The following is a 21,844-nucleotide window of genomic DNA, read 5'->3' on the forward strand; positions in this document are numbered from 1 at the left end:
TATCCTTGGATTACTTAATTTTGTCCAATATGTTCCCATGTGCTCTTTTATATTTCCCTTTAATCTAAAGCAAACGGTTTGTGTGCACTTTCCATCTCTAATGAAAATTGAAATATTTCAAAAAAAGGTAACATATTCTATTATTTTGAAGGCACACACATTCATTTTCCTGGTTGTGTGGGCTTCAGGGCAGGATCTTGACAGCTCAGAAGTACCGCCTTTAAAATGCTGACTGGTAGGGGGCAGTAGCACACATTTTATATTTGTATTTATACAAATTTGCATAAATATTACAATTTAAAACTGTTGCAACCCTTGACTTGGATTATAAAAGATACAGCATTCAGTTTAAAAGATGATTTTGTGCTGATTGATGTATAGTGTAATATAGTACAGTATAGTATAGTAATCACTTTGTACTGTTTTCTTTTTCCAGGATTTGATATATTTTCATGGTAACAAGCTCAGTCATATCGAATTTGGAAGAACTGCATTATGGCTTCCTTCTTTTGGGGTATTTATACTTTAATAATCATACATAACATCATCTGTTCATACATAGGTGGCAGATTACAAAGGCGATACAATTTGTACATGTTCATGAGAAAAATATCAAACCATAAAATGTATTGGTTGATTACTGTGAAGACAACAGACAATTCTCCACTTAACATTCAAATCATGACAGACGTGCAGACAGAGACACCCCCTTGTAAGGCCGTCTCACTGACGTCTGAAACACAAATGCACACTTATTACTGAGGCCTGTGTGGTAATATGGGTACAGTAGTTAAAGCCGATCAGTGTGCACGTTTTATAAAAAAGCTCTTTGTTCGCTTGTTTAATAGGCATTTGAAAGGATGCATTGTACTGGTGCTAGAGGATAGACTGTGCCTTGTTTCTGTCTACTTGATAGGCTCAGCGTTGCCTGCTGGTTCCTCAGGTTTGGCCTTAGTCGATATGGAGCAAAGGTAAGACCTCATGGACTCCTCCACCTTCTTGAAGTCAGGACGGTCCTCATGCCTGGTGAGAACAGAAGGCCAGAGATGCTAATTCAGACAAAGACCTTCAGGCCCATCTTAGTTATGTTCTCGCAGGACTTAAAATGGAATTCTTACTTGTATGTCCAGCACTCCATCATCAGGGCATACATTTGCGGTGGACATCCTGCTGGAGACTCCATCCGGCTCCCGCTTTCAATGAAGCGGGTCACTTCTGGGCCTCTCATTTTCTGTTTGAAACAGGAAGAGGATAGAGCTGTGACTAGTGTATTATGACCCTCAGTGGACATACTTACACTTTAAAAATGAGAGATGGCATTGGCGACATTCTGAAAAAAATAAAAACCTCAAAACTCACTGTACCTTATAAGGTTTCCCTCCGTAAGAAAAGGCCTCCCAACTGGTGATACCAAAACTCCACACATCACTTTTACTGGAGAATTTGTGGAAGTTTATGCATTCTGGAGCGTACCACTTCAGTGGCCATTTGCCGGCAGTGCGAGCCTGTACAACACATAACAACACAGGAATGATTCACTAATAGAGGCCAATAAACTCACTTTATCACATATTAAAACAACAAATCTGCCCTATACTCATAAACCAGCCCTCATGAGATACAAGAAAAAAATAGGGCTGATAAATCATACACTTGTCCTCTCAATTTTACTGCCCTGGAAACTGTGGCAATAAAATTAGGGTGATACAAAAAAAAAAAAAAAAAGACATTGAAAATACCAGGCTTTGTATCGCCCCGCTTTTCATCCAATCAGGAGCCCCCATTTAATTTCTCGGCCCCACCAATGACACACCCTCAGTTTGTGTTACCCTGGTGACAAGTGCAGGATCCTGATCATTTCATTCAACTAAAATGTCTGATCAAGGTGAGAGAGTTTTAGCCTCCCCAACAGGGAGAATTCTACAACTTGAGTCTCATACTGAAGTTGTGAGACATCAAGAAGTTAGGGAAGAGGACACTCATGACTTTATAGAGAGACATAAGAACATTCCATAATTTGCATATCTACAGTATTTACCTGCACTCTTCGTTCTACATCATTCATGATGTGTATAATCATACACATCATATTCTTTCACTATTTTGATGATTATATAGATCAGACCTACTGTGTTATGCTATTTATTATTAGCACAAGTGTTGAATGAACGTTGTTGGTGTAGTGAGTAAACAAGTAGTTATTAAATGTAGTTGACAATAATTATATGGTTCTTGCTCTTTATTTTTGTTGTAATATGTGATAAATATCACACGTCTGTTTATGTATCATGCCCCGATGTATCTGTATCAGCCTGAGTCCTAAGGGCTGGTACAGATACATCGGGGCATGATACATAAACAGACATGTAATAAGGTATACATATCTGAACATCTTCCATAAAGTAACCCAGCTGATTACATTACTGAAACATACAAGATTTAGTCTGGCAGTTTACAAGACTCCCAAAACTCCACATCTGCACCTGGATATCATGAAACTGGGTCAGAAAGATGAGCTTTCTATTGACACATTGGTTCCCAAATTTGTTATTGAATATGGTTGAATTCTAGTCAGCTCATCATATCTGAGGCCAACTTCACAGAGAAAACAGGAATCACATCCAGACTCCCTTAATATATGTCACATAAGTCGAAAATGAACTTGTAACTGCTAAATTTTGCAGTGGATCTACGTCAGGACTTAAGGATGAAATCCCAACTCCAGTTAACACCAAAAAAGGATTAACTCTGATTTTGAGCCATAAGACCACGTGTACCTTGTAATAATTGTCATCTGCTCCAAGAGCCTTGGACAACCCAAAGTCACTGATTTTGGCAAATTGTTGGTTAACCAGTAGGACATTACGAGCTGCCAAGTCTCTGTGCACAAAGTTTTTCTCTTCCAGATACTTCATGCCCTTTGACACCTGGTGCATCAGGTTGACAATGTTCTCCACAGTTACATTGTCCCTGTGGGACAGAAGAGGAGCAGGAGAGATGTTTTTTGACAAATTATTCAAACAAACACACAAACAAAAAAATCATCATAGCTGTAAAAAATAACCACTTAAAAGCACATAAATAATCAGAGAAAGGAGCAGACCCTAAATAAGCATGATTTTTTGATTGTGGGAACAAACCGGAGCACCTGGAGAAAACCCACGCAGACACGGGGAGAACATGCAAACTCCACTCAGAAAATATGATTTACTTAAAAAACAGTAATAATCCAGGATTCTGCATCTGAATCTCTCCAAAAATTTTAGCTTTGCATTTCTTTTTTATACAGTCATGAGGCATACTGTTAAAAAATAAATAACTCAAATGTTAATTACTGTTAAGCACTATATTGACACTCTATTGAGTGCAAAGCTTGCTGCTATTTTCTGCTTCATTTCAGCAACCCGGACCTGACCTTGAATACGTTCAAGGTCACCCAAGATTAAACTAGAAGTTGCATATTATAAGCTCATATAGGACCATTCATGTCTAATAATAACCACAGGCCTATCTGGCAACATTTAGCTTCAATAAACAATTACAGCTTGAGTGACTTTGTTTGTGGTCTTCAGAGTCACTCAAGCACAAATGCAATGTTATATTTTGAAAGCCCACATATGACTTCCTATTCAAGTATAATGGTAACTATGGGCCTGTCTGTTACTGTTTAGCCATCATAAGCGATCGACATTTGACTTTGATTGTGATCTTTAAGGTCACTTCAGGTAAAAGGCAAAGGTGTATTTTGATAGGCCACATACAAGCTGCTATTCATGTCTAATAGTGACCATGTATATGATTCACCACTTACAAGCCTAGAATATTTCCCCCTTAGTCTATTTGCATTGGCTAAAATTTCTGACCTTGACCTTTGACCCCTTTATCTGAAAAGATAATGGATTTGTGCTTGGGTGGGACTTAACAAATGTACAAAATTTGGTTAAAATTTCTCAATTAGTTTTTGAGATATTTTGTTAAAAGACACACATGCAGGTGAACACAATAACCCTGATGATTTATACATACGCGTATGATTGAGGTGAATCATTCTTTTAGCTATATACAGTGTGCTCGACTAACTGATCATGGCACCATCAGGAAATCCTGCTTTTGACAGCCATCAGTTTTGTAATAACACTTTATAACCGAGTGTCTCGAGTCAGTGTCTTAAATCTTCTCACTGATCATGTGACTGAGTTTAACATATCAACTTGTAGGCACCTGTGTGAAGAGAGATATTTGTTGAGTGGTCCGAAAGAGGCCATCTCCATGACCAGCATCAGATTCTCAGCACTACACAGGCCCAACATGCGCACGATGTGACGGTTGTTGAGCTGGTGCATGATCTCTGCCTCTCTCATCATCTCCTCCTTCACGAGCTTATCGTTGTCACTCTTCAGCACTTTGATGGCCACGTCTATCTGGCCCCTGAGGCAAAACAAACAGGTGGAATTACACCATCCATCAGTCTAAATGATATGTATATCTGGGTGTCAGAGACAGCATAAATAAAATCAAAGCCGTCACTTCTCAGTCTTGAGGACCCCCTTTTTGACGCAGCCAAAGTTCCCTGAGCCGAGCTCCACCTCATCAATCAGCAGCAGATTCCTCTGGATGTTAAACTTTCGGACTTCGTTTGGGTTATGATAAGGGTCGACGTCGTCATCAGCTGGGGTAACTGGCATCGGGGTCTCTGTGACAGCTAAGAGGTGAAGGTACAGGTTTATGACTTGAGGAAAAAACACTTTATTAAATATCAAGTAAAGTCAAGTCTGAGAATATGCGCTGCTGCAACCAAAGCTCCCTGAGGTGAAGCAGTGAAACAATAAGGTGAACATTTTTGGTGGTCTGTGGTGCCATCAGTTTCTGATGCCTCAAAATAGTAAGGCACTAACTAACACTGTGCCTGACCACACCTCATTTTACGACCATGAGTGCACAGTACACCTGCCATTTAAGCAATGTGGGAGCTGGGTGCAAAAACTACAACAACATATTTTGGAACCTACAAATGACACGTTCAAGTGTGATGGGTGCTGCTTTGTCCTGAATGAAAGCTAGCACTCCAAAAGTCCAAACCAAAGAGGGACGGTGTGAAAACACCATGTATGCAAACTAACACATATTTGTCACCAGGGGCCTCATGTACAAAGCGTGGGTACACACAAAGACGTGATGTACATCCGTCTCCATACCAGCATTCACATCTATCAAATGTGAAATGACCATGGAAATGTGCAGCGTGTCACGCAAAAATCCTGGCTGGCGTACGCACATTTCTACAGCGACTATTCCACTGCTGACAAGTAGAGGTGGTGCTGGGAACCTCAACAGAATTAACACACCCACATGTGTGCAGTTATATGGGTGAATATAAAAGCATGTGCAAAGTGATGTGGAAAATGGCGTTAACAGTGGCTGCGTTAGTGTTATTAGAGGACCTTGCAAATGGTGCAATCTGACGTGAGCGTGTATTCAGGGAACGCAAGGATTTACTTGCAAATGATGATAATTGGCTCATAAGCCGATTTTGATTGCCAAGGCCACTGTTACTGGAGTTGCACACAGAACTGTGGCCAGCCCAGAGCACAATACAGCGAGGAGCCAGGGGTTGTCTGTGCCCACACAGGTGATGACCACTCTGGGCTTCCTGGAAACAGGAGCTTGCCGATCAGTCAGGAGTGTGCCAGTCAACCTTGAGCCGAGCCATGCCAGCTGTGTAGAATGCAATCATCCAAATGTCATCCAGGTACATCAATCATTCCATCAATACAGCGCAATTTACAGCAAGAGCCGGTTTAGGCGCTATCATATGATAAATTTGTTTTTGTTAATTAGTAAACAATGTTCAAATCATATGTGATGTGCAAATGCATCTAACTAACATCATGGCAAGGTGGCCTGGTTCAATGCAGGACTCATTCATCCTGAATAACAGCGTGGTTGGGGAAGCCGTCACACTTTTTTCATGCTCCCATCACAAAATGAGTGGCATTTCTGTGACACTGTTTTTATATTTTAGTATTCTAAACCTAACCCCTTCTCCTAATTCTAACCATACCCCCCACATTTTGTGCCCCTGTCTGGCACATACGCAATGAGTAAATTGTTTATTCGTATAATTGTACCAAATGAAAACCAGAGTGGGCACATTTGGGCATGTGCGCATTCATATATGTATTTTGTTATTATTATTGCTATTATTTTTGTTTCTTTATCGTGAAACTTCAGAGTCAGTTATCCTCATTTGGAAGTAAATCCTCTTGTTTCCTGAGTACACGCTCACGTCAGATTGCATCAATTGCAAGGTCCTCTAATAAAGCTAGCGCAGCCACTGTTAGTGCCATTTTATGCATCACTTTGTGTGTGCTTTTACATCCACCCATATAACTGCAAACATGTGGGTGTGTTAAAAGTTCATCAGTGTGTCTCTGATGTGCACATCACTCTAATGACTTCTTGTTTTCACACTATTAACGGTTCCCTGCGTCACCTGTGCATGTCGGAGCGCACAACAGCTGTAGAAACGTGCGTACGCCAGCCAGGATTTTTGTGTGATGCACTGCACATTTCCACGCACTCTCAAGTCACTTTAGATACATCTGCACGTGGATGTGGAGACGGTGTACGCCAGGTTTTTGTGTGTACGCACGCTTTGTACACGAGGTCCCCTGGAAGTGTGACATAGGTCACAGAATTGTAAGATGATCCCATTCAAACCTAAAATTAGCGACAGTAGTTTCTGTGGCTATAACATAGAAATGAAGGACCTTGAGGTTACTAAATGTGAAACCAATAATTAATTGCAAGGAAAAAAAAAGGTAAATGTGTTTTTTGTGCAGAGAACCTCTGTAAGCGGTGCTGGAAAAAAAAAATAAAAAATCAACCACCAGGTTCAACACTAAAAACAATGAAGATCTATGAGTTTTGAAATATTGTTGTGTGTTAAATGTGTGCTTTTAGTAACTGACCTTGAGGTGGTGGTGTGTATCCATTTGCGGGTCTCAGCCTCTGAGAGAATGACATTAAAATGAATCTCAGACAAATGGAAAGAAAAATAAAAGCTGAGTGTGGACAGTGGAAGCTGACACTCACCGAGGCTGGAAGCACCGGTGTCTCTGAACGATTAAAGACACACAAGACAGAGATTAACAATCTGAACAGTTTAAATCAAACTGCCTGTTACACATTAATGGAAATGACCACAATTTGTGCAGAAAAAACAAAACAAAAAACAAAACAACAATTTTCCAAAAAATGAGGTGTTGAGTACTTTCAGCGGCTCTGTTGATCACACACGACTCCCCGAGAACAGTGACGAGGCCGTCAGGCTTCATTTTCAGGTACTCAACCAGCTAGTGACACCAGAAAGACAGAAAGTTACGCTTAATTCAGAAAATTCTGAAGTACAAAATCAATGTAATATAATCTGTTGCTGTCCTGGTGGGGTGGGGGGTGGGTGTCCAAATGAAGTTACAGTTAATCAGTAAAATATTAGTGATTACAAAGGGATTACATTTAGATATAATAATGGGGTTAATCAACCAATATCCAAAAAAGTTCCAGCAGCACCACCTTTGATTTGCATCATAGTCTGTCTCTGTGTGCCATTTGGTCCCAAAGGAATATAGGAAACAGGTTTTCTGTAATATGGCACTATTTTGGGTCCAACATCTGAACTTCTGAATGAACCTTTTATGTTTTCAACATTTTTTCTTTTTTTTTATCATTCAGCCACATACAGCAACACATCCAGGTACAGGTGCTATCAAAATAAATATAAAAATAGTAAAGCTATCAAATTTACATAAATTTACAATTAGCCTGATTTATGCTTCTGCATCTGTAACTCCGTGTCATGCAATGAAGTGTGTGACAGTTCTGAAGTTCTCTGTTGCTGGATTATGCTTTATTCTGGATTAATTTGACCCTCAACAAGCTTTTCTTTCTACAATCATCACCTCCAGTTCAAAGGTAAGGTGTACAGTTGAGTCTTTTTCTGACTCTGTGCTGTAAATTTGTGGACTTTTCTGCCAAACGTATGTGATCCTGAAATGTAATCAGCGTGCACATTGCAAAAACTATTAAAATATGATGGGAGACAAAGGAGTGAAATGTCATGATTTACAGGTAGTCAGGGCTCAGCAGGTGGTAGGGAGCAAAATGCAGACACACAGGCAGGTGGTGGATTAAGAAAAAGGCTTTATCAATAAATCAGGCAGGGTCTGGTACACAGAATGGCAGTCAGCGTTGCAGAGGTACAGGCAGGTGATAAACAGAGGTGTCGTCAGAAAACAGGCGGGGTTCAATAACACAGCAAATGACGTAACAAGGGCAAAGACAAAATCCTGATCCAGAATACAAGTGGGGTCGAGAAAAACGTGAGAGCAAAAAACTGTGACAAGAGGCCAGGATGAAGATAAAATCAACGAGCAAGCAAAGGAAAAGAAAACATGCAGGGCTTAAATACACTGAGTTAATTAGGAGGTGATATGGAGCAGGTGTGGTGTGCAGGCAGGAGGAGGGTGTGGCCTAACAGGAGAGGCTGTGAGACAAGAGAAGGCTGTGACAGGTGGACAAGGAGGTGACATACAAAACTGGGCGTGGCCAACTGAGCTGAGAAGGTGATGGGCAAGAGAGTGGAGTGATCTGAGGACGTGACTGTGATCCAAAAGAAACTGGATGTGAAAATATAAGAACAGAGACACAGGAGTGCAGTGACAAGATGGACATGACAAATGATACTAAAATATCCAAGACGGCATAGAAACTAGACATGAACAGAATCAGGTTGGAGAACAAGAAAATCCAAAAGCTAAAACCAGAATAGAACTGACATGAATAATAACTGAAGACAAATGTGGTAAACCTGACAAATAAACTTAGTGACACAAGTCCATAATATAATCTTCTGATTATATTATGGACTGTAGATGAAGGAATCCCTAAATTTCTTGCAATTGAACGTTGAGAAACGTTCTTAAACTGTTGGACCATTTTTTTCATGCAGTTGTTCATAAAGTGGTGATACTCGCCCCATCTTTGCTTGTGAATGGCTGAGCCTTTTGGGGATGCTCCTTTTATACCCAGTCATGACACTCACCTGTTTCCAATTAACCTGTTCACCTGTGGAATGTTCCAAACAGGTGTTCTTTCAGCATTCTTCAACTTTCCCAGTCTTTTGTCGCCCCTGTCCCAGCTTTTTTTGAAATGTGTTGCAGGCATCCATTTCAAAGTGAGCAAATATTTGCACAAAAACAACAAAGTTTATCAGTTTGAACATTAAATATCTTGTCTTTCTGGTGTATTCCGTTGAATATCTATATTCAACAATGATTTGCAGATTGAAGAGGATTTGCAAATCATTGTATTCTGTTTTTATTTACATTTCACACAACGTCCCAACTTCACTGGAATTAGGGTTGCCAGGCTGCGAGTCCGAGTCTGACCACGGTGTGAAAAAAATAAATGGTCGGGCTTTTAATCATAGAAATGACTCTGGTCCCACATGCGAGGGGTTTAATGGAAATGCAATGCGATCAGATGGGACATTTTATCCGATGTGAGTGAAAAATCTGTTGTACAAAATCCCTTATATATGGTGTTTATTACATGGAAAACAATAATAAAAAAAAAACTTTGGGACTTTTTTGCCCGGGGACTGCGAATATCTCTCAAAACTTTGACAATGAAGTCACTTCCATCCCACAGGGCTGACTTTATTTTCCCAAATTTTTCTTCTATTTGGATCTGAAGGGAATCTGTACATCTTGAAAGCCCTCGTTGTGACTATTTGTGCATCCAAATGCACAGCAACCTGGCATTTTCAGCAAATAAAATAGCTGGATTTCCATGCAGACAGATTAACAGGGAACACTATTTTGAACCCAACATAGCACCATGAGTCATGTGACCGATTTTTTTTTTTTTTTTCGACTTGTCACATCACTACTCTCTGAATAAAGGGACTCTAATTCAGGTAGGTACTTCACAAAACCACAATTCTGGAAATGTAACAGTTGGAGGCATGAAATTCACAGCATCATCGCATTTTTCTCTGCTGGTTACAAAACAATCTGATTTTTAGCCTGAGTCTGAAAAATTTTATGGAGGGTTAATTTCTTGAAAAAACTCAATCTTAATTTCACCCATGTCTTTAAAGCTCTCCATATACCACGTAAACCAATAAATCATGATTCATTGTATTTGATCATTGAGTATGGATCTTTACTGACATTTTTCAATCACTGTTGAAGTACTCAGCTGTTCAGTGTGTCTGCAGGACCAGGTCAAAGACGGGCTTCAAAGTACCTTCGAGACATATTTTTGCCATATAACATATATTCTTTTGAAGTATCAAATGTGTCATATTTCAGTTCAGGTAGAAAGCAGATGTTATTAGACCACACTGAATACCTGCTGAGGCCAACACACCCAGCCTAGGGACACCACAAATATTTACAGTGATGCTGTACTTTAAGAGGAGGGTTTGGGACAGGTTCTGAAAAATCTCAGCTATCTTTGCCCTTCTGTGGGCTATTGGAGATTACATGACTTTGGTACTTTGAACTGTACTGCAGACCAGTATTTGTGAATTATACCTTTCTGTTCTAAAAGGTAGCAAGATGGTTAGAGCCATACAGCCCTGCTTGGTGGAGCAGCACATGAAATCCAGTGACGGCCATAAAACCGCACCAGCAAACGTGGAGTGATGCCAGTAATTTCTTTAGAGAAGGAGCTGGTTGAACTGCTGTTGCTGCGAGCTGGGATCAGTGCTGGCACAAACATTGAGGGTCAACCAATCTGTTATCACCATCAGAAAGTTCTTCTTGAAAAGTATGAATTCTTACAAAATAATTGCTGTGATCCCTTTTGTGCCCCCCCAAAAGAAATCTGTAACAGGATCAGTGTGAGTTATTGACACGGCTACCTCACAGTTTCTCTCAAGCAAAGCAGGACAGCATGTCATACCTGGACAAAAATATTGCCCTTCATGTAGAAAGAAAACCAACTTCTTGGCTCCAGAATCATGTAAGTCAGACATGGATGGTGACACAAGCTCAGATTATAACCCAGTTATGAGTGCAGTATTTTTAAATCCTCTCCATATAGGCCTAGATGGAATGTTGCAAGCATCTTATATAAACAACACAGAAACCTGTAACCCCTAAGGGCCTATGATACTTTCTCTGCCTTAAAATGGGCAAAAATGATGGCCGGGGCCATTTTTAGGCCCCACTTTGATCTAGATTTTCAGTATATGAAGGAGACAGAACACCAATACAATATTTTGAGGTTTTAACAAATAGTACACAAAGATTCACTGCAAAAAGTTTCAGAATGGTGCTATTTATCACACATGGTGAAAAATGTGGTTGAATTTCACAAAATTTCAGATTTCCCCTAATTAAAGTCACATTAAACAGTTCAACAGTGCTTTTAGCATGACAGTAGACACTATTTTTTATTACGTTTTTTAGATTAAAATAGCATACAGAGGCCTTTTAATATATTGGTAAAATTAGGATTTTAAGTTTTTTCAGGAATTCCACCCTCCATAAAATTTTCCACACTCAGGTCAGGGCACCCAGCAGTGAAAAATTAGATGCTCCTGTGGATTTCATGCCTCAAGCTGTTATTTCATGAATTATGGCCCCGTGAAGTACTTACCTAAATGACGGCCTTCAAATGTAGACCTAAACCTACCCTCATATAATGGGGTGTAAAAGCAAAACACACACACATATTACAACAAAACTGTTTCCTGCCTTCCTTTGGGACCTAATGGCACACTGAACCTGATTATAATGCAAATCAGAAATAGTGCTGCTGGAGCCAATGGTTGATTTGAGATGGAACGTCACAATAATAATAATAATAATAATAATAATAATAATAATAATTATTATTATTATTATTCTAATTATAATGATGTGTAAAGTATTCATTAGGTCTATATTGCTTTACAAGGGGCAAATGGGAGGTTTTGAGCCTAACCCACAAAAAGGAGGGCATAGCTCGCCATCTTCTGGATTCTGAGAAACCAACATTTTTCAACATTGCACCTAGTGAATCAAAACTTCACAAATTCTTGAGAAATGTTGATTCCTCAGAATACAAAACATGGAGAACCACACCCTTCTTTTTGTGGGTCAGGCTCAAAACTAGGGATGGGACGACTCGCCATAGTCAACTACGACTAGCTAACATCCGACTAGTCAGTTAGTCAAAAATCATTTAATAGGTTCATTTAACTCTTAAAAGGATGCAGCTGATCTGCTCTGTGACAGCTTGATCCCGCCAGATCTCAGAAGCTAAGCAGTGCGGAGCCTGGTTAGTACTTGGATGGGAGACCTCTTTGGAACACCAGCGGCTGTGTGTGTTTCTCCAGGTAAAACTGGAGTTGTGTCAGGAAGGGCATCCGGCGTAAAATGTATGCCAAATACCAGTGTGGATCTGGCTGTATCCGCTGTGGCAACCCCAAACAAAAACGGGAGCAGCCGCATGGACAACAACAACAACATTTAACCCTTAAAAGAACAGACCTGCTGGAGCTGCCACCATTCTCTTCACTCAGTGAAGAAAGCGTGTGAACCTTGGCAGGTGACTAATTGGCTCAAACGGGTCGTCTATGCCTAGTAAATGAATGCAGGTATTGTCTTCATGCTAATGTTGTTTTTTGTATTTATGATTTTATGCTTGTATTTGTTAAAATAAGTGTCACATTTGAGTTTCACCATGAAAATTCAAAATTGGCTTAATGCATTCAATGTCAAATTTAGTCATTGACTACTTGACTAGTCGATGACTAATAGTACTCGACTATTCAATTAATGATTTTCATTAGTCCTCCCAACCCTACTCAAAACTTGTCAATCACCCCTTGTACATCTTTTCTGTGCAGGAATGGCATGTCTGAACTATGGGCAGCACTCTGGCTTAGTGGTTAGCACTGTTGCCTCACAGCAAGAAGGTCATGGGATTGATTCCCACCTGTGGCCTTTCTGTGTAGTGTTTGCATGTTCTCCCCGTGTTTGCGTGGGTTTCCTCTGGTGCTCTGGTATCCTCCCACATCTAAAGACATGCAGGTTAGGTGGATTGGAACCTTTATAATTGCCCAGGTCTCACTTGCAAAAGAGATCTTGATCTCAGTGGGACTAACCTGGTTAAATAAAGGTTAAATGAAAACAAAACTACGTTGGTCAACAAAAGCCGCTGAGACAGATTTGATCGGCCCTTATTTTGAATTTGAATAAGCAACCTCTGTCTCAGTGTTGCCAATTTTTGACTGCTTGACCTTCCCTAGCAACTAAAAAATCTTATCAAGCACAAATCTGGTGCCGTTTATGCCACACTAACTGGCCAGTTTTGTAACAGTGGGATTGTTTGGGATGTTGTTGCTTGTGAGAGCAAATGTTCTCTGTAGGTGACCATGAAAATTCTTTATTCAAGTTATATTGAAGAATTTTTAATAAAGTTTTTGACAGAAATCATTCTTGTGAGGTCTGCACTGTCATTTTTCAGCTTTATTGTCCAGTTTAAAATATTTGTTTGAAAAGTAATCAAAGGTAATAAGTTACATTATTCTGATGGAGCAATTAAAATAGTTACATTACTTATTACACTTTAAGAGAGTAACTAGTAAATCTGTAGCCTATTACATTTCTAAAGTAACCTTCCCAACACTGCCAATAATGGACGATGAGGTTGTATAGAATTCTGTATAACCTATAGGATGTAAAAGAGGATGTACCTGCCAGATTGTGTCGAATCTTGTTCCTTCTGGCATGGAAAATTTTCCGGATTTGTCTTGTAGGATTTGATAGTGGTACACTGTTTTCCCATACATCATGGAGAGAGCAAAAGCACCAGTCTCCTCTTTCTGTCTCACCCTGACGACAACAACAGCAACAACAACAACAAAAAAATCCTTTATGGAACTTGTACAACATCAGTCAATCACTCCTTAACGTCACCTTGAGCTACTTACAGAAACTTTCCATCTGGTTGCACTCCAGAGTAAAGCCGCCTCTCGCCTTCTTGTCGTGTGATTTTTCCGTGAAACCACTGCATTTTTTCGTGTGCTGTGGTGGCGATTAGCTTTTCCAGCTGAGAAGCTTGACTGATGATGGCCTGCTCCATGGCTTCTCCCTGAGCGCAAGAAGTCACAAGAGAAGACACATGGGTTAATCTTGTGAAGGATCACTGATGTCTTACCCCAGCAGACAGGTGGGGTCCAACCATTACATCAAAAAAAGCAAACAACTGTGTGGACTAATATGCTTACGTTTTGGACTATGTAAAGTATTTCTCGGTACCAGGACACTGGCCCCAGGTCAGTGTAGAACCCAAGACCTTCTTGTCATGAAGCAACAGTACAAACTGCTTGTTCACCCTTTACTGCGCAATCTGTATTATTCTTATATCTGGCAAAACAATAGGGGAAGCCGGGGCACAGTGGATCAGAAATGTTGTTTTGTGGCAGCATAAACACATTATGCAGAGGTTTAGGTCATTCTATTGAGGATTTAATACAGCAAGTTATTGTTTATAAGGCTGTGTTATTTATTTCTCCCCAAGTGTAATTTACAGGTGTTTAAAATCGATTTTAAAATTTTTGATACACCTTCCCCCGGACACTAATTCATGGGGCACAATGAATCAACTTAGAATATAATAAAAAAATCACAAGTTTATAAAGATTTCTTCAGAATTATTAAATATATGCTGATGTATACACAAACTATAATCCAGCAAACCAGCTATGTGATGTGTGAGTGTCTTATATAGACATAAGGACATAAGTCCTTTAGAAACTATTATAAATACAACTGTCATAATTTCTGTTCAAATGTGAAAAGTTATTTATATACACAAATTATATAAATAATTCATGGAAAAATAAATGTATAAGTTTCAACAAGTAATATTTGTCATCCACTTGATATTGGGGCTTAGTAAATCACTTTCTAGACTGACTCACTGTGCCCCGGGTGCATGTGACACACATGAGTCATGTTATCAAATATCTGATAGTCTGAAGAAGACATAACACATGCTCATCAGTTGGACGGGGTAGTCTTCTAACTAATAACACTTTTTTTGGGCCACCTTTCCTCTGTTGTGAGAAATAAATACAAAGACACTGACGTCCACAAAATTTACTTTTGATAGGAAAAAACTGACTTCACTTGCCACTTAGTTTTACCTTTAATGTATCCAAAAACAAAACACTAATTTATAAGGGGGATGTCTTTATGCAGAAAATATGGCATAACTGCTGCAAATATATATGTAGCTTTGCAGATAGATGAGTAGCTACTGATTCACTGTGCCCTGTGATTCACCGTGTCCCGGTTTCCCCTATGTTTTCACACATCTCAGATGTCCGTTTTTTTTTTTTCTCCAGGATACTCAAAAATTAAAAGACCAGTTTTTGTAAGCCTTAGTGGAGAGGTGGGATATTGGAGGAAAATGTTAACCAAATGCATTTTTGGTGGGGAGAAATGGATAAATGGACTTAATACTTCATTAAACTGGATGGAAAGATAAATTAGACACACACCCGGTAAGAACCCTAGACTGAATATATGCAAGAACTAATTCAGTGTGAGTACATAATGCATATTTTTGTTTGTCACCAGAATTACCTAAAGGATCAATTTTCATTAAACTTGGTGAAAGGATGGGGAATGGGCCAAAGAAGAACTCATTAAAGTTTGATATGGATCCAAAGAAAGGGGATGAGTCAGTAAAATTGTTTTGTATGTCACAGAGATTTCTTAAATCACCAATTTTAATAATATTAGTTAGCTAATATGAGGTAAAGCAAAAGTTAGCTTTAGCTAGCAAAGAGAAGAAAGAAGAAGAGCCTTTACTGTCATTTGACGTATTTACAGAAGGTTGACAGTGACTCCATGGACAGGGGCTGTGACCTGGCCTGGATGAATTCTGGGGGCCTCCGTCTGGGGCCAGGCCTGGATAGAGGGCCTGGATAGAGGGCCTGGATAGAGGGCCTGGATAGAGGGCCTGTCAGCGAGCGTTTGGTGCCCCAAAGAGGCAACATGGACTTTCCATCTCCACTCTGTGTTCGCACCACCCGCGGAGGGAACTGCTGGGGTCGGGTGCGCTGTCCCATGTGTGGCAGTGACAGTTGAGGGCCTCGACGGACCAGACTCAGATGACAGGACCTCGCTCTGAGGATGTGGAACGTTGCCTCACCGTGGGGGAAGGAGCCAGAGCTTGTGCGAGAAGTGAAGTGCTACCAGCTAGATGTGGTGCGCTTTGTCTCCACGCACAGCCTTCGTTCCGGAACCACTCTCCTTGATCGGGGTTGGACCTTAGTCTTCTCTGGAATTATTGTATGTACAGTATGTCCATCTGGTTATGGTTTGTTTTTTCAGTCCTTTTTATTTTGTTTTGTGACTTGATTTTTAACTTGATTGACTTGATTGTGACTTGATTTGTGACTTGATTTGTGACTTGATTTCATACACACACACACGAACACAGGAGGTGTTCGTGTGTGTGTGTATGATGTCCTTGTGTCCCTGCGTGTGTAGGGGTGTTTTCCCTCGCCTAATATATGTCCTTTCAGTGTGTCCTCTCTCCTCTCGTATGGGTGTCCTTGTAGTGTCTGGTGTGTTTGGGTCTAGCATATGTGTGTGTGTGTGTGTGTCAGTGTCTTGTGTGTGTGTGTGTGTGTGTGTGTGAGTGTGTATTTTATTCCCCCGCTGTTGTTCTGCCTGCCATTTCATGCACACTAAGCATCCTGTTGTCCTCGTTGCCTTGTGGTTGTAGTTCATGATCATCATTTAATAATCTTTTGTGTTCCGATGATTTTCTGATTTCCTTCTTAGTTATTTTGTTTGCTTTCTACCCTGTTACTCATTTTTCACTCCCAAGTTTCCTGTTTGTTTTTTGTATGATCATTTCTCCTCCTCTGTAGTTATATTTGGTTATTGTAATGATTTATTTTTACTAACTCTGTGATGTCCGTTATGTTATCTTTCTGCAAACTGTCCTATTACTTTTTGTCACCTTGTGTTCTGTTCATTTCCACGTGTATTTCTGTTTCCCGTGTTCATTTCTGCGCACCCGTTATGATTTGTTGTGTTGCGTATTGTTGTAGTTCCTTGTTCTGTCGCTCGTGTGATTCATTCCGTGAGTATGTTCATGAGTTCTGTTGCCTTGTCTTTATGTTCTTTGGTGTTTGATCATTTTTGTTTTTGTCCTACCAGCAGTTTTCCATGTTGATTATTCATTGGAGCTTAGTTTTTGGTCACATTCACATTATTGGATGTTCTGGAACTTTGGGGGGCTTTGGGGGGAATAATAATAAATCACCTTCTTTTTGGACCTATCACCTGTTTCTCCCTGCATTACTGGGTTCATTTTGATAGTGACAAAACCTAACAGGAGTTGCTTAGGGTGGGTGGGGGGGTACTCACGAGCCCCTGGCTGAGTGCTGCTGCGTTGGAGTTCACCCCGGTAGTCTTTGAGATATACTGTTGACTGTTATGAACTGCATGTTATTATTAATATGGTTGTGTTGTTGGTAATTGCAAGTTTATGATAGATTTTAGAAGTTGCGTGAGTGGGAGTGTGAATAAGATGTTTAAGGTTTCATTTGTTGTTAAATTGGTGCTAATTTTGAAGGTAATCTAAACAAATATTTATGAGTTATGTTGCATGGCCATGCTGGTTTTGCTCATCTTTTTGTATGAGATACTCGTTGATATCTCCACACATGTAAGTGAGCGATTTGCTTGTTGCCGATGTCTCATTTTCCAGTCGTCTGACGGTTGTAAAGGATTGGGAATTGCCAACTGACAACCACCAACTTTAAACGTCAGGGAAGACTTAGAGTCTTTCATAACAGCCTTCCGTTCGTCTTCTTGTTCTACGGGGACATTTTGTAGTGTGAGTGCATAAGATGTGGGCGCAAGTTTTTTCCGCTTCACACATATTTTATAGCCCCATTTTTGGCAAAAATCTTTTAAAACAGTGACTTTCCAGCACTAAAAATCCTCAGTATTTACATTGCTCTCAACCATTATTGTGTGCTTTGGGTAGTTGTGCACCTCGCCCGCATACGGACACACTGAACTGTCTTATTATTAGAGCCCGTCACTCAGCTAATCTCATCAGTGCCAGGTAATATATAGTTTTAATAGCACCATCAAAAAATGCCACCTAATATAATTTTTCTAGAAATCAATAATGATTTCAGCACATCAACAGAGAAACAAGGGATAAAAAAACTAAGTTCATTGTTTTCTGTACTCTGATGCACACCGAAGTCAAATCTGTGAATTACTTTTATTCTAGAAGTAACTTGTTTTCATAACTGTTATGAAATTATGCAAAATGTGTGTGTGTTTATGTTAAGTAGCAGAATTTTGCACTGAAATAGTGGTTAGGGATTGTTTATTAAACACTCACGGACCTCTGAAAAATGTAATCTGTGTAAAATATTTGATTCATGTTGTTTTTCGATCCAGGTATTAATGTTGAAGGACCATAAATTGCAGGTGATGCACAGATACGCATGATTGCTATTCATATTTTTAAATAATAGATCAAAAGAAAGTAGCAAATGGGCTGTTTTTTTTAACTTAAATGTCTAATGATGTAAATTTGGTTTTCCAGGTCTAAATTAAGCCAAAGATAAAACAGATATGACTGGAGCTGCCATATATGAACAGTAAATGCAATGTCCAATTGAGCTCGAAGGCAATATGACTTCAAATCGCTAGTTTAATCATCAGTCTCTTGATATATATATATATTGACCAGGTTGCCCAGGTTGCCCAGTAATTCCATAAAAGATAAATAGATACAGAGAATAGCTTATATATATATATAAAAGCTATTCTCTGTATCTATTTATCTTTTATGGAATTACTAGGCAACCTGGTCAAGCTACTCTGGCTGCCCTGGTTGCTGGTCCCTGACAAATGTGTTTGTCTTTTAACCGAGTATTTCCACTTAGTTTGGGGAGTCCACCTCTTATAGTTCTGCTGGACAAACTTTAGTCCATTAAATATTACATTTGTAAGACATCAGTATTACAAAAACAAATGTTGGGCAATTGTTTTAATTAAAATGATTGGCATTTGGCCTATGTCTAAAACAGGTTAACCCGGGCAGCGCCGGGTACCCCAGCTAGTGTATATATATAGTTAGACCCCACCAGCACCACCTGTAATCAAACATCAAACTATGTTTACAGCACTCTAAATTTGTAAAATGTAGGAATAACCTTTTTTTAAGAGGATGTGAAGAAATTTAAAGTAATGGTTTGACATCAGGCACTTTCTGAGCGGAGCCTCACCTCCAGGTTCCATGTCTGTTTGACGTACTCCCTCAGCATGTTATCTCTCAGAGTGTCAAACACCCCGAGGCGTATCTGGGTATCCTGGGGACGCAGACAGGGTTTCTTTAGGCTGCACACCAGACCATCAGGGTCCTTGCTGTAAAATTCACAGAGCTCTGCTGGCCCGAGGTGTGGCTTTCCTCCTATGATGCAGTACGTCCCGTTCAGCTGTTTCTCTATGGAGTAGTGGTGAAACTCCAGGTTCCACACCATAGACAGGACATAGCCGCCGAGGCTGCGGAGACACTGTCGCAGCAGAAACAGCCCATCGGACATCCCAGCCAACTTCAAATGCTGCTCGGCCTCCGAGCGACTGATGCTGCCGTAGAAGAACGGCAGCTCGGCTGCAGGGTCGGTGGACATGATGAACACCTGCAGTCAGGATGGAACCCTGTGGGATGAAGGCGACAATCCAGAGAATGAGCAAAACCAGAGCTGAACAGCTTGAAGTCTAAAATATCAATTTGGCTGAGTATATGAGTCAGTCATGACCTCTGACCTTGTCACTCTCTGCTCCATCAAACTCTTAAAAATAGGCAACACAATATTAAATGCTGCTAAAGTGCTTCATCTTGAGATTCTTACCTTTTCTTCTCCAGATGAACTTTAGGTGTTTATCAGCTCTCTGTGAGGCACCATAAGTTGGGATGAGACATTCAGCGTACACCCACACGCTGAGCGTGCTGGTGTGCTTGCACATCTACGAGCTGGTGTCAAAAGCCACAACAGGAAGCTGCAGTTCCTCCTCACAGCCTCCTTTCTCCAGCATTCGCCTCCTCTGTTCAACAGGTGCTTGTTTGCTTCTAGATCTTTCCCTCTGCTTTAACAAACATACAAGTTTTCCTTTTTACCATAAAACTTTTCAATAAATTTGTTAAAAAAAATGCAACTGCGCAAAGGAATCTGATAAAAAAAATGATCGGAGTTGAAGTAAAAGAGGAATGGAAGATTAGAATCAAACAGCTTTTGGCTGTCGTGGGACGGTTATGTGATAACGACGTGGAAAATGACTGTTGAGATCAAAAGAGAACAACTTATTTTTTACATTGTTCAATCTTCCTCATACATCAGGATATAACATGCAGATATTTATTACTTTGATCCACATCAGGCTGTAGAGCTTTAACACTGCAACATTTAATTTCACAGAAATGAAAGTTCAATTACAAGTCATCATGTAACACCTAGCTATTGTACATCCTTGTCATTTGATTGCTGGGTTGTATATCACGTCATTGTATAGAAAAATAGTCCATTGTATGATTTGTGTCATTTTTCATGCAATTTGGTTCGCTTTATCATTCATCTAGGCTCCGTAGGTTTCGCTTCATTGAACGACTCTACAACCTTTTCATAAAAATGCATCCATGATATGAGTAAGCTATTTATAGCATGTTGACTTTGCCTATGGACGCATGCAGAGGAAAACTAAGTACTTTTGCATCTGCCATATTAAGTAAAATATCAACAGAGCATGCGGAGTGGAATGATGAGAAGTCCTGCTTATCACTTATGCTCCTCCCACTATGCTGCTCAGAGCCACTGTAGAATGTTCCACTCATCATCATTGACCACTCTGGAGAATATTCTCCAATAAAATCTATCACCTCTCGCTCCAAAAAAGAAAACAAAATGTTCATCATGAGGTATGCTTCCAGCAAGGTGCTGTTATGTAATAACTGGATCACCTCACAGAGTCATGAGTGGACACACACACACACACACACACACACACACACACACACACACACACACACACACACACACACACACTCACACACACACACACACACACACACACACACACACACACACACACACACACACACACACACACACACACACACACACACACACACACACAAGTGAGAAGCATCAATTTTGGTGTCATATAAAACAAGCCATGAATGGTTTTCATTCATGCAATGGAAAGAATGTTTTCATGAGTTCAATATAAAAAATTTTCAGGAGATGGAATGTTCCATCTTTCAATCATGAAAGTATTCTTACCATTGCACTCATTATTTGTATAGTGTTACATTTTTAAGCCAATCGAGAGTTCCTCTTACATTGATATATAATATATAAAAAACCCCTATAATTTAAAAGTCAACCTTCTCTACCAGAGGAGCCCACATTCTTTACTTTGAAGTACCATAAATTAATCAGGCTTGAGGTCCATAAGCCAAAAAATAACTTGTATGAATTACTTCCATAAAATTACAATACATTTAATTAAATATACTATGGTGGGGCAGTGGCATAGTCCTAGCATACGTCACAGCGAGAAGGTCCAAGGTTCAAAGACTACCTGTGCTCAAATCTACAAGTGGAGCTGCATCAGGAATGGCATCTACTCTAGAACGTCTACCAAATGTGGCCGTTCACCAGATCTAGTATGTAGACTCAGAAAAATGGGAACAGCCAAAAGAATAACACAATTAAATGTATCATATTTTTGAGAAA

The 21,844-nt window shown here is 39.9% G+C and overlaps 1 protein-coding gene across 1 annotated transcript; it reads right to left on the reverse strand.

The window, feature by feature from the left end:
- Positions 1–504: 504 nt before the first annotated feature.
- On the reverse strand, positions 505–20,089 carry LOC117518900 (tyrosine-protein kinase ZAP-70). The gene is made up of 13 exons (XM_034180150.1): positions 19,964–20,089; positions 19,337–19,769; positions 13,991–14,151; positions 13,754–13,892; positions 7,274–7,355; positions 7,096–7,118; positions 6,972–7,011; positions 4,528–4,702; positions 4,222–4,428; positions 2,778–2,970; positions 1,365–1,505; positions 1,119–1,231; positions 505–1,023 (listed from the first exon to the last, which is right to left on the reverse strand). Exons 2-13 carry the CDS (start codon positions 19,739–19,741, stop codon positions 906–908), a joined length of 1,797 nt encoding a protein of 598 aa, XP_034036041.1. The 5' UTR covers positions 19,742–19,769; positions 19,964–20,089; the 3' UTR covers positions 505–905.
- Positions 20,090–21,844: the final 1,755 nt, after the last annotated feature.

This window comes from Thalassophryne amazonica, chromosome 10, assembly GCF_902500255.1.
Source record: "Thalassophryne amazonica chromosome 10, fThaAma1.1, whole genome shotgun sequence".
Lineage (NCBI taxonomy): Eukaryota > Metazoa > Chordata > Actinopteri > Batrachoidiformes > Batrachoididae > Thalassophryne > Thalassophryne amazonica.